Genomic DNA, 14,423 nt, shown 5'->3' on the forward strand with positions numbered 1-14,423 from the left:
TAATTTATTAGATAATTTTCTATTCGTAGACACTTTATACAGTATATAAGTATTTTATATCATCATCTCTGTGTTGCACACAGCATTGAAGGTGGAGAGCTGTTTGGCAGAATTAAAGCCAAAAAACAGTTGGAAGAAGGAATCGCTAAACTCTACTTTTATCAAATGCTCCGAGCCGTAGAGGTGAGTCATTACAGCCATTTTTCAAATGGCATTCTCTTATTTGTCCGCATATAAATAAAGGTTTCAAATCAGTCATGTCAACCCATGCAAATGGCTTAAAATTGTTAAAGATAATGATTTTCATTATCGATTAGTTGGAAATGTGCTGCGAGCACGGAGAAGGTCTGTCAGTGACATCACTTTACAGCCTAGTGAAAAATGTGTTGCATGATAACTCGTTTGAAAAACAACGGAGACAGGTTGAAGGGGAAAAAACATGACCCAAGTTGTCCAGCGCACGAGAGCAGTTTAGAAACACTTCAAAGAAGTTTATAATAAGCATACAGTTTAATGTGGAACTATTGCTGCGTCTTGAGTTGTGTGCTTGTTCTGTTTGATGCGCTTAAGGGCGTCTCTCCAGTGCATGACTTACATTTTTACCACTATTTTCTCTGTTTTATAATGTATACATGGTATACTATGAATTCAAAATCAGGTGCGTTCTTCAGTTTCGCAAATTGTCTTTACCACAAACGAGTCTCTGTTAAGCTTCACTGAGCAAGCGCATCCACGTCATTCAAACCGATTGCAATGAAGAAAGGTAGCGCAATCATTTTGATTAAACTGTGCTTTGCAGTTTAGTAATCATATAACATCATACCACAATTTCAGTTTCAATTTAATCAATTGTGCAGCTTTTATGGATTTCACACTGATGTGCCGGTCAAGTGTTTTAGATGGTTTCTCATCATGTAAGCACATGTAATACAATGAGCAACAATGCAACTTTTTAGCAGAGAGTGAATCTGCATTGCATGAACAGATGATTTTATGGTATTAATCTGTAAATAATGCTGAATATAATGTATAATAATGGGTCCTGATATTTGCTATTCCTCCTGATAATGCCAAATGTAATGTCTGATATCACTAGTAAATTAATACTATAGCAAGCATTATTTTACTGGATACATGTAATCGGTGACAATATTATTTTAAAATTTACAATATTAATTTAAAATGCTTAAAATGTAATCAGTGACAGTGTACAAGCATATGTTTCTAACATAAATATATATTTTTCAGCTGGGCAGAATTATTCATATTTCTATTTCCCTCTGGTGGACTGATTTTTAGTCCCACTCAATCCCGATGGATTGTTTGACTCTTTAATGAACAGTACCTTTTGTTAAATGTTACAAGTAAAGCAAAGGAAATGTTTTGCCTGAAAGTGTCCTGAAAGTAATCATCATAATAATAATAATAATAATAAATTCAAACATAGCTTTTCATGATTCAGGCTTTGTTTTAAAGTTTTGTGAGAGGATCGAATCAAGAATTCAGTACCGTAAATTTAACCAAATCCTTACACGCTTTCTCATTTCTGTTTTTTTTAAAGTCACATTTTAATAAAATACAGGAAATAACATTTTTTTCTTTTCGATTAATCAAAGAAATAATCAAAGATTAATCAGTTAACAAAATAATCGTTAGTTGCAGCCCTAGAATGTTCATAGACTGTAGTACAGTGATTTCCAACCGAGGGTATGTAAGCATGCGAAAATAATGGATTTTGCTGTTATACCTTAAATAATAATTATATATATATATATATATATATATATATATATATATATATATTACTTAAAATAAAAATAACAGGGATTAGGTCTGTTTGAAAATATGCATTTATATAGATTTAATATAGATGTATAGATTTTCTAATTAATCTTCATTAAACCATCTCGATATTCATTCTTAAAATACCAAAATTGATCTTTTAAAATGCGAAGTTAAGCAGCAAGATCCTTTCACTGCATGTTGAGTTTGGTTTGACTTCTTCCATGTAATATATGTCCAAAGTAGGGCTGCACCTAACAATTATTTTTTTATCGATTAATCTAACTATTCTTTTTCCGATTAGTCGATTAATCTAACGACTAATTTGCATATTATTCTAAAGATTTTTTTCTAATTATTACTTGATTAATATAACAATTAATTAACCCAAAATAAATAAATAAACTTCTCATTAATATTTCAATATTTTTTCAATATTTTATTAAATCATCTTCTCTTAAACACAAACAAATGTACTAGAAACAAAGTGTGCACTGCAGGGCATTATTCTGCAACAAAAATAGCCCTGTCTTAACTGGTAATCTCCATTTTACAGTCCAACATAAAATTTCTCCAAAATAAAAAAAAGAACTTGTTCGATTCAAGTAAAAGGAAAGTGCAATCTACATTTAGCAATCCAACAACAAAATAAATGAAACAAATGTAAAATTCAAGTCACTTTCAGGAGGAAAGAGGATTTTGGTTTTCCAAAAAGAGGACACCTTTTTTTTTTTTCGCCGGGGGGGATAATAGGATTCAAAACAGCAACTATGAATGCAAACTTTAATACAGTGAAAGAGTCACTCTATTAGCATAACAGAAATATATGGAAATTTTTATTTATTTATAACATTCTTTTGAATGTCCATGTACTAAAATAAAATATTTGATGCCATGAGTGTACCTTCATTTACTGTTACTATTATTTTGAATGTCCAAGGAAAATGAAGCAAAGTGATGATAATTTTACCTGGTCGCAAAAAGTAGTATAATTAATTTACCTGATGAACTTTCACCTTTTGCTGACCCTTTATGCTTTGCAGAGCTAATGTGTGCTTCTAAATCACTTGCATCTTTATTAGCAACTGACACATAAGTGCCAGCTTTACATGTCATACATTCTGCTTCCCACGGATCTCGACCTGGATGAAAGCATGGGAATTTTGCGCAAATCTTCTGTAAATTTGCACTTTCGTTTGGGCATTGTTTCCACTCAGCTGTCATTTGCTGCTACTGTCAAGCAACTGCTTCGCGCATTCGCGGAGAGATTGACAGGCAGGAATTTGGCCAATAGTTGCTGCAGGCCTCTTATAATTGACCAACTGGTGTGTGAGAAGGCAGGACTGACAAAGTGGGTTAAAGCAATGCAAATATGTGGGCACACACAATGAAGTATTAGACCAGATGCACATCACAATGCAATTAAAGCCGAATCCTGGACATTTTTGCAAATTTAGAAATCCCTGCCGGACGCTTTTTTAAGGTCCGAAAAAGAGGACATGTCTGGGAAAAAGAGGACGTATGGTCACCCTACGTTAGCAGCGGTGCAGAAATTACTTTTAACATGGGGGCGATGAGGAAACATTTAGAAAATCAATTTTAAGTGACTACTACTAACAGAAACACGTGTTGTAATACATATGTCATGCTTGGGTGGGGACAAAAAGTAAACAGGACTTACGGTGCTGCCTTGCTGCCGTCTTGACAAAGTGCTCCGGGATGTTGGGTCTCTGGCTAAAATACTCCCACGCTTTAGATGACCGTGGGCGAGTTTTTTTTTTTAGCTGCAGCTTGTTCTTCGGGGGAATCCATGCTTAAACCTGGCGCTGCCATTTTAATTACTCCATTGCGATGCGCCAACACATGTTATGCAAATCGACGTATTTCTGTAATCGATGACGTCGATTACGTCGATGAATCGTCCCAGCCCTAGTCCAAAGACAAGATCCACGCAATCCATTTGTCATTGATAATGTCTTTTTTAATATACTTTTTGTTCTTTACAGACAGTTGTTGATCAAAAACAACAAAAAAGTTTACATACACATTAGCCAAATACATTTAAACTCAGTTTTTCACAATTCCTGACATTTAATCGCAGAAAACATTCCCTGTCTTAGATCAGTTAGGATCACTACTTAGAATGTGAAATATCAGAATAATAGTAGAGAGATTGATTTATTTCATTCATCACATTCCCAGTGTGTCAGAAGTTTACATACACTTTGGTAGTGTTTGATAGCATTGCCTTTAAATTGTTTAACTTGGGTCAAACGTTTTGGGTAGCCTTCCACAAGCTTCTCACAATAAGTTGCTGGAATTTTGGCCCATTCCTCCAGACAGTTTTTTCAGTTCTACCCACAAATTTTCTATCAGATTGAGGTCAGGGCTTTGTGATGGCCACTCCAATGCCGTGACTTTGTTGTCCTTAAGCCATTTTGCCACTACTTTGGAGGTATGCTTGGGGTCATTGTCCATTTAGAAGACCCATTTGCGACCAAGCTTTAACTTCCTGACTGATGTCTTGATATGTTGCTTCAATATATCCATATAAATTTCCTTCCTCATGATGCCACCTATTTTGTGAAGTGCACCAGTCCCTCCTGCAGCAAACCACCCCCATGCTTCACGGTTGGGATGGTGTTCTTCGGCTTGCAAGCCTCACCCTTTTTCCTCCAAACATAACGATGGACATTATGGCCAAACAGTTCAATTTTTGTTTCATCAGACCAGAGGACATTTCTCCAGAAAGTAAGATTGTTGTCCCCATGTGCACTTGCAAACTGTAGTCTGGCTTTTTTAAGGCTGGTTTGGAGCAGTGGCTTCTTCCTTGCTGAGCAGCCTTTCAGGTTATGTCGATTATAGGTCTCATTTTACTGTGGATATAGATACTCGTCTACCTTTTTCCTCCAGCATCTTCACAAGGTCCTTTGCTGTAGTTCTGGGATTGATTTGCACTTTTCGCACCAAACTACGTTCATCTCTAGGAGACAGAATGCGTCTCCTTCCTGAGCGGTATGATGGCTGCGTGGTCCCATGGTGTTTATACTTACGTACTATTGTTTGAACAGATGAATGTGGTACCTTCAGGCGTTCAGAAATTTCTCTCAAGGAAGAACCAGACTGGTTTTCTGAGGTCTTTGCTAATTTCTTTTGATTTTCCCATGATGTCAAGCAAAGAGGCACTGAGTTTGAAGGTAGGCCTTAAAATACATCCACAGGTACACCTCCAATTGACTCCAATTAGCCTATCTTAAGCTAATTCGCTAATTGCCTAAAGGCTTTACATAATTTTCTGGAATTTAAGCTGCATAAAGACACAGTTAACTAAGTGTATGTAAAATTCTGACCCACTGGAATTGTGATATAGACAATTAACAGTGAAACAATCTGTCTGTAAACAATTGTTGGAATAATTACTCAAGTCATGCACAAAGTGATTGTCCTAAATGACTTGCCAAAACTATAGTTTGCTAATATGAAATCTGTGGAGTGGTTAAAAAATTAGTTTTAATGACTTCAACCTAAGTGTATGTAAACTTCTGACTTCAACTGTAATTATAATAAAGAACACATGCCAGTCCACTCTTGTTAATATGTGCTCAACCAAAATAAAACAAACTGCCGGTTTTCTTAAAGAAACAGTACCATTTTAGCATTTGTTCTACATATCAATGTAAACACTATATAAATAGTACAAATTGTACTAACAATATATATAGATAGAAAGAGAGAGAGTTTGGCCTACATTTTTATTGTTTATACATGTTAATATACTGTCTACCAAGATGATGAAAAACTAATTATAAAATAAAATAAATATTTCCCAAAGTACCAAGTTAGAAGATCCCCTGCTCTTAGCATTAGTGTTTTCTAATTGCGCATTTCATGGCTCATTTGGCCTGGTTTTGTGTTATTGTTGTTGATGAATAAACATCATAAATGAAATTATAGTTTCTACATTTATATATACAGTATATATAAGTGATATTTAGCCTTTAGTAAACATCTTTGGTTTTGTGTCGATGAAGGGATGCATGAGCCTTGCTGATGGTGCTGTGGGGGTGGTGTTATGGCAAAAAAAGTTGGGAAACATTGGTGTAGTACATATTTGTTCAATTTTCTTAACAAGTAAACCCTCTGAACAGTGGTTCTAACAAGAATGTTTTACCATCATTCCAAACATTAGAGTGAGTTCTGCTGTTTTTATTGTTTGTTTGTTTGTTTGTTTGTTTTTTGGTCTTTTTGACATTGTATTCATATGTGAAGTACATAGAGGACAGGAAATGGCAGGTTCAAACTTATGCAGTTATTGCACAAGTGCACTAACTGCTAGGCCATGGTTCTGTCAAATTTGACCATGGTTGCCAATGCATATCTTTGATTTTTAACGGGAATGAAAATGAGGCTGTGAGGGATAGACTTACCATCTCTTCAATGGCACGTACGGTATAAAGCTGTATAAAGCTCCTAGATTTCATCAGATTTTCCACATCTCATGTTTTCAGTTGTTTTTTGTTGACTGAATGTTCTTGGAAATATATTTCTTCATTGTTGTTGTCCACGATCCAAAAACACTTTAAACTGCAGTACAGCCCATTGAAAATCAAAGATGGCGCTGATGTGAATAAGGTCTATTGGTAGTCATAAAGTTGAACCCAGTGACTATTAGCAATGTGACAAAACTGAGCTGTTACTCAGTATAAAAATAAATAACTTCCTGTCACTTTGGTACACCGGCAAATTGCCATTAGTGTGAATGCCCCTTTAGTCTGTATTTTATTGGGTACATTTAGGGAAAATGAGTCATGTTGTTGTTTTTTATGCCACTAAATGTGTTGTGGAAAATGACATGAATATAACAAAAGTTCACAAATTAAAATGATAAAAATGCTGTTTTATTCTCACCAGTACCTCCATAATAATGGGATTATTCATAGAGACCTGAAACCTGAGAATGTGCTGCTGGCGTCACATGATGACATCTGTTTGATTAAGGTGTGTATAACTGAGAGCTTACATTTTAAAGTAAATGTTCACTCAAAAATGATAATTCTCTCATCATTTACTCACCCTTATGTCATCTCAAACTTGTATGACAAACAAATACATTTTAATGGCGATACACGCCTAATATTGTGCAGGTCCCCTTCGTGCTGCCAAAACAGTGCCAACCCGCATCTCAGAATAGCATTCTGAGATGCTATTCTTCTCACCACAATTGTACAGAGCGGTTATCTGAGTTACTGTAGATTTAATCAGTTTGAACCAGTCTGGCCATTCTCTGTTGACCTCTCTCATCAACAAGACATTTCCATCCACAGAACTGCCCCTCACTGGATGTTTTTTTGTTTTTGGCACCATTCTGAGTAAATTCTAGAGACTGTTGTGTGTGGAAATCCCAAGAGATCAGCAGTTACAGAAATACTCAAACCAGCCTGTCTGGCACCAACTATCATCCATGCGATTATCTAATTAGCCCATAATGTGGCAGCAGTTCATAAAATCCTGCAGATACAGGTCAGGAGCTTCAGTTAATGTTCACATCAACCGTCAGAATGGGGGAAAAATGTGATCTCAGTGATTTAGAGCGTGGCATGATTGTTGGTGCCAGATGGGCTGGTTTGAGTATTTCTGTAACTGCTGATCTCCTGGGATTTTCACACACAACAGTCTCTAGAATTTACTCCTAATGGTGCCCAAAACAAAAAACATCTAGTGAGGGGCAGTTCTGTGGATGGAAATGTCTTGTTGATGAGAGCGGTCAACAGAGAATGGCCAGACTGATTTGAACTGACAAAGTTTACGGTAACTCAGATAACCACTCTGTACAATTGTGGTGAGAAGAATATCTCAGAATGCTATTCTGAGATGTGACCACATTTTCAAGCTCTAAAAAGCACATAAAGGTAATCCATATGACTCCAGTGGTTTAATCCATGACTTCTAAAGCAATTGGAGACTGCATTTGCAAGATATACAATTGAAAATGAGTTATATTTTGGTCTGTTCTCACCCAAAACCAATTGGATCACTTTAGAAGACATGAATTAAACCACTGCCATTTTATGGATTACGTTTATGCTGCCATCTTGGATGGCATGAGGGTGAGTTAATGAAGAGAGAATTTTCATTTTTGGGTGAACTATAACTTCTGGCCTCACTGTTACCATACTTTTCTATGGCAGTCTTTGTAGTTGCACCTTATATAACAGCATATTTTCTACAGAAGTAATCTTGAATTTGACATAATCCCTAGAATTTACATCAATATAATCTTTCTGCATGCTCGCTGCACAGATTACAGATTTTAATCAGTCTAAGATTCTGGAAGAGTCATCCCTGATGAAGACACTATGTGGAACGCCCACCTATCTTGCCCCAGAAGTCTTCACTCATGCAAGTACTGTGGGCTACACTAAAGCTGTAGACTACTGGAGTCTGGGGGTCCTCCTCTTTATCTGGTTAGTTGAGTTTTAAGGCTAAAACATACTCTACGCAAGTATATAAACACAGATGTTTCATAAAGAGCAGAATGTCTCCAAAATATTTCAGACAACAGTTCATAACGCTATGCAAGTACCTTGTTGCTTTCTTGGCATTGCCACAAGGGGCGCTATAGCAGACATTAGTGTGAACTGTACAGTGAGTTTTCTCTTTCAAGTCAACTACTGCAATGGCGGAGAAACCATTTGAAGTGAATATTGCAGAGCAAGTTTAAAGTATAGCAACATACTTGAATAATAACACAATTTAACGCCAAAAACTTTTCGATGGTTACTCTATCTCCTTGAGTACTGAGGTTTGTTAACACCACAGTGAAGCAAGAACACATGTTAAAGGAATATTCTGGGTTCACTACAAATTTAGCTCAATCTACAGCATTTGTGACAATGTTGATACCACAAAAATTTATTCTGACTCGTCCCTCCTTTTCTTTTAAAAACAGCACAAATTTAGGTTGCAATGGAAGTGAATGGGACCAATTTTTGGAGGGTTTAAAAGCAGAAATGTGAAGCTTATAATTTTATAAAAACACTTGCATTAATTCTTTGGTGTATTTTTTGAGCTGTAAAGTTGTTTAAAGTGTCATTTTTACAGTGGCTTTAGGGTTTGTTGACTACATCGTCATGGCAACAAAGTTGTAAAATTGACTAACTTTACACAGAAAAGGTTAGTAAGTGATTTTATCACAGTAAAATCATGTTTATACGCATTTGTTTACATCTTGTGGCTATACTTTTGAAACAGTGAGCATTTTAACGTTTACAGATTGGCCCCATTCACTTCCATTGTAAGTGCCACACTGTAACCCAGATTTTTGCTATTTTTTTAAGAAAAGGAGGGATGAGTCAAAATTTGTTTTTGTGGTAATCAATATTATGCCACTAATGCTGCTGATTGAGCTTAAGTTGTGTTGAACCCGGAGTATTCCTTTAAACTATATTCAACTGGACTGCACGTTGGCAATCTTTACTTGTGGAAACTGTTTCTGGCCTTTGATTGAATGATTGTCAATCATTTTGGGTCTAGCATTAGCTTAGATGTTCATAATGCCAGATTGCCAAGATGGAATCTACCTGTAGCTAAGGCTGTCAAAGTAAATTTGAATATTTGTCAAATTTAAGATAAAAATGCATATTCGAATGCTAAAAAGAGCATCAATTTTGGATGTGTGCCAAGCACTGAGGATGACTTACAATCTTGGACTAAAACAGATGCAGTGTAATGAATAAAACAGAACGTGCTGACTCGACGTATTTTAAAGGTTGAATTTCCTTTTAAATTGACAGCGTCTAAAAAATGAAACGGGAAGAATAAAAAACAGCGAGGCACAACACAACTGTCAAAGATGAACATCTAGCACATGGAAAATACTTAGAAAAGATGGATGCGTTCGAAGTAAATGGCCTCTTAGGTGGAGCTCTTTAGTGGTTGTGTCTTGACCCGGTCGTGTTCTCCTATCAATGTCTCACTGCATAAATATTAGGGTACGTACATATTTAATAAAAAACACTGTGGTACCGCTGGGATTATAAAGTTTGAGTCTGTGGAGCACCAATAGGATACACGTGAATGGCGGTGAATGGGAGACCACAGCAAATTAAATTTTTGCTTACCCGTTTGCTCCAACAGCAAAAGAAAAAAATCAGTGATTATGCTTTCACAGCTTTGAATAACAAGATAAAATCGAGAGTGCTTGATAACTGCAGTAAGAACAGAGAAATAGGCAGTTTTCTATCACTCCCTCAGTAGTTGTGTTAAACGCCTCATCGCAGCTGTGGTAACTCGATTTTTAAAACTTATTCCAGGGTAATATCATACAAAGTACAATGTTATAAATTTGCATTAAGTATTTTTAAAATTGGTAATGTAAAAAAGTTTCACAGGTCTGTGAAAAGGGTCTATTGAAGCATTTCATTTCTCGTTTTACTTAAAATCTGAGAATATGAACTGGCTAAATTTATGGACTTCATCATCTTTTGCACTTTTGTTAACAGCCAGATATGTTTTTTGCTTTAAACAATTGCTTCAACACGGTGCTGATTGGTTTATATTGATTTGTTGCACCTTCGTGGACATATGAGACGACGTCGATTCAAAAATCAGATGTCTTGTAGATTTTTCCCCCCTCCAAACTAACTTCCGCATTACACGCTTTCCATATTAATAAACAATTTAATGTGTGTTATATATTACTCTAGAGCTGTAATATGCTTACACTGATCCAATGGAAACCTCAGTGGTTTAAAAAAAAAATCTGGGTTCCTACAGTCATCAAACACTTGGAAATATCAGGAAGTAATCATGTACAACAGGAAAACTGTGGAAATTCATTGGTCAAAAGGTGCTAGAACCCTGAAAGATACAGTTAAGGGCACATTGTATTGTGGCACATTTTGAACAGAATATCTAAATGTATATTCATTTCTAAACATGGTTGTGTATGTGCATCTGTTTGTATTTGTGACAGTTTGGGCGGATACCCCCCCTTTAACACAGAATGCTCTACTATGACTATACGTGAACAGATAATTAATGGCCATTATCGCTTCATTCCTTCTCAGTGGAAGACGGTTTCAAATGAAGGTAGCGTCTTTGTTCTCTAATAACAATGTGTTATTATCTAGTATTTTAGTTGGAACTGTGCTGGTTTATAAATTCTAAGCATTATAGTGTTTGGATATTTAGAATGATGAAACTTTAAAGCATACTGTGATAAACTATACATATATATACAGTTGGAATCGAAATTATTCAATCCCCCCAAGACAGTAAGGATTTACAAAGGTATGCTTTTCTGATGACCCAGAATTTTTAAACTTTACATCTATATCAGTTGAGTGACACATTCAAAGTCATAGTGTGAATATATAACCTAATATTTTAAAAACAGCCATGTCATAATTATTCAACCCCTATTGCATGTAGCTGTTTCTTAAATATGTAAGGCTACACAAGTAATTGTTTTAAAACTAAATTAAGTCATCAATCTGCAATGGCACTTATTTAAGTTTAGCGTTGTAAGCAAAAATGTATTTCTATGCCAAAAATGCAATTAAAAATAAGCTGTCTCAAAAGCTAATAGAGGAGATTATTTAATTACACAAGAAAGGTCATGGCTAAAAGTACATTTCCAAGGCACTTCAATTTCCAATAGACAAAGTTGGAGGCGCCATTCATAATTTTTTTTTTAAATATGGTAAAACAGCAACCTTCTTGGGGTGTGGAAGAAAGCAAAACTTCACCAAGGGAAATGTTGACTCCAGCTGACTGAATATTCAAGAAGTAATTAGGAAAGACCTGTGGAGTCCTGGAAGAAGGCTTTATAGACATATGACACTAAACTGAAAATGAGTTTTAGACCCATGGGTCAGCAGTACGTCTGGAGTCAGATGACAAGGTGATGACAAGAACTACACCATTCCCACAGTCAAGCACAGAGGTGGGTCTGTCCTGTTATGGTGGTGTTTTGCAGCTGCAGGAAACGGCTATCCTGACTATGTGACTGACACCATGGATTCTTTCAGTTATCAGACCATTTTGGCATGAAAAATGTGATGCCTTCAGTGTGTAAATCGAAGCTTGGTGATCACTGGACTTTCCAGCAAGACAATAACACCAAGGATACATCCAAGTTGTCCAAAATCTGGTTCAGGGATAGGTCATGGAATGTCCTTAAATGGCCCTTTCAGTCCATCATTAAAATCCCATTGCAAACCTTTGTTGGGATTTCAAGGAAGCAGTGGCAGCACAGAAACCAAAGAATGTCAATGAGCTGGAAGCTTTTGCTCATGAGAAATGTGTAAAAATTCTAATAGAGAGGTGTCCGAAGCCTGAGAACACTTACCTGAAACATTTATTTGCTGTTATTAAGGATATAGGATGCTCCACAAATGATTGACTTTGGGGGTTGAATATTTTTGGCATTTGTGGAGAGAATTAGTTATTTTTTTATTTTAACATTTGGGTAAACTGAACTCTTTGTTCTCAAAATCACTCAAATGTGTATTAAAAACTTACTTTGACTGTTTACTGAGGTTTTAGTTGATGTGTTTTAATTCACATCACCAGAATGTATTGCTGGTCAGGGGGGTTGAATAATTTTGATTGCAACTGTGTATGTGTGTGTGTGTGTGTGTATATATATATATATATATATATATATATATATATATATATATATATATATATATATATCACACACACACACACACACACACACACACACACACACACACTGGCGGCCAAAAGTTTGTAATAATTTACAGAGTTTGCTGTTTCGGAAGGAAATTGTTACTTCAATTCACCAAAGTGGCATTCAACTGATCACAAAGTATAGTCAGGACATTACTGATGTATAAAACAGCACCATCACTATTTGAAAAAAGTCATTTTTGATCAAATCTAGACAGGCCCCATTTCCAGCAGCCATCACTCCAACACCTTATCCTTGAGTAATCATGCTAAATTGCTAATTTTGTACTAGAAAATCACTTTCCATTATATCAAACACTGCTGAAAGCTATTTGGTTCGTTAAATGAAGCTTAACATTGTCTTTGTGTTTGTTTTTGAGTTGCCACAGTATGCAATACACTGGCATGTCTTAAGGTCAATATTAGGTCAAAAATGGCAAAAAAGAAACAGCTTTCTCTAGAAACTCATCAGTCAATCTTTGTTTTGAGGAATGAAGGCCATACAATGCTTGAAATTGCCAAAAAACTGAAGATTTCAAACAAAGGTGTCCACTACAGTCTTCAAAGACAAAGGACAACTGGCTCTAACAAGGACAGAAAGAGATGTGGAAGGCCAGATGTACAACTAAACAAGAGGATAAGTACATCAGAGTCTCTAGTTTGAGAAATAGACGCCTCACATGTCCTCAGCTGACAACTTCATTTAATTCTACCCGCTAAACACCAGTTTCATGTACAACAGTAAAGAGAAGACTCAGGGGTGCAGGCCTTATGGGAAGAATCGCAAAGAAAAAGCCACTTTTGAAACAGAAAAACAAAAAGAAAAGGTTAGAGTGGGCAAAGAAACACAGACATTGGACAACAGATCATTGGAAAAGAGTGTTATGGATCTTAACCCCATTGAGCTTTTGTGGGATCAGCTAGACTGTAAGGTGCGTGAGAAGTGCCCGACAAGACAGCCACATCTATGGCAAGTGCTACAGGAAGTGTGGGGTGAAATGTCACCTGAGTATCTGGACAAACTGACAGCTAAAATGCCAAAGATCTGCAAAGCTGTCATTGCTGCACGTGGAGGATTTTTTGATGAGAACTCTTTGAAGTAGTTTAGGAAGTTCTGATTTTTTTGTTTTGTTTTTTCAAATTGTAATAGTAATTTTTCACATTATTAATGTCTTGACTATACATTGTGATCAGTTGAGTGCCACTTTGTTGAATAAAAACCAATTTCTTTCCATAAGAGCAAAATCCGTACATTATTCCAAACTTTTGGCCGCCAGTGTATATATACAGTATATGTGTATATTATATACTGTGTGTGTGTATATATGGATGTATGTATATGTGTATATATATATATATATATATATATATATATAAATATTATTTTATTTTTCAGCCAAAGATTTAATCAGGAAGCTCTTAATTGTGGATCCACTAAACCGTCTTACCGTTGAACAAGCACTTGTACATCCGTGGTTAAAGGTACAGGCTCAAATTCTAGCCAGGGCTGGATGCAGATTGTGAAGTTTTTAGTTTTTAAAACTGATTCCCAAACCTGTTTCATTGAGGAATGGAAGACCCTTCCTTGGTCTTATGGGTCGACTTGACCCTTTTAAATTTTTAACAATGATTTACATCAATTTAACTTTTTGGCCTGAAACTTCATGACATCCTCCACAGAGGTGATCTGAACCTGGCAATATAATTTTTTTTTACATTTCATGTTTTTATAAACAAAGCTACAAAAATGTCCCTGCTTTGTACCTCTGGGTCAAATTGACACCTTTTTTATCTTCAGATTCAAAAACTTTTAATAAAGGCTATCTCCCTACTTTTAGTCTTAGATTGTTCCACTAGAGGGCAGCAAACACTAGAAAAAAATATATATTTTCTCTATCACCTTCTATCACAATATACAGATCTGTAAGGCAGGGGGTGCCCCA

General features: G+C 35.9%; 1 protein-coding gene across 3 annotated transcripts in view; it reads left to right on the plus strand.

The window, feature by feature from the left end:
- LOC127437788 (serine/threonine-protein kinase Chk2-like) overlaps positions 1–14,423 on the plus strand; it is a 32,625-nt gene that overhangs the window by 13,719 nt on the left and 4,483 nt on the right. For all 3 annotated transcript variants that reach the window (XM_051692980.1, XM_051692988.1, XM_051692971.1), the window contains exons 9-13: positions 84–183; positions 6,694–6,780; positions 8,083–8,246; positions 10,757–10,872; positions 13,877–13,962. In XM_051692980.1, coding sequence (XP_051548940.1) covers positions 84–183; positions 6,694–6,780; positions 8,083–8,246; positions 10,757–10,872; positions 13,877–13,962 — 553 coding nt within the window. The remainder of the gene's footprint in view (positions 1–83; positions 184–6,693; positions 6,781–8,082; positions 8,247–10,756; positions 10,873–13,876; positions 13,963–14,423) is intronic.

Source organism: Myxocyprinus asiaticus, chromosome 4, assembly GCF_019703515.2.
Source record: "Myxocyprinus asiaticus isolate MX2 ecotype Aquarium Trade chromosome 4, UBuf_Myxa_2, whole genome shotgun sequence".
Taxonomy (NCBI): Eukaryota; Metazoa; Chordata; class Actinopteri; order Cypriniformes; family Catostomidae; genus Myxocyprinus; species Myxocyprinus asiaticus.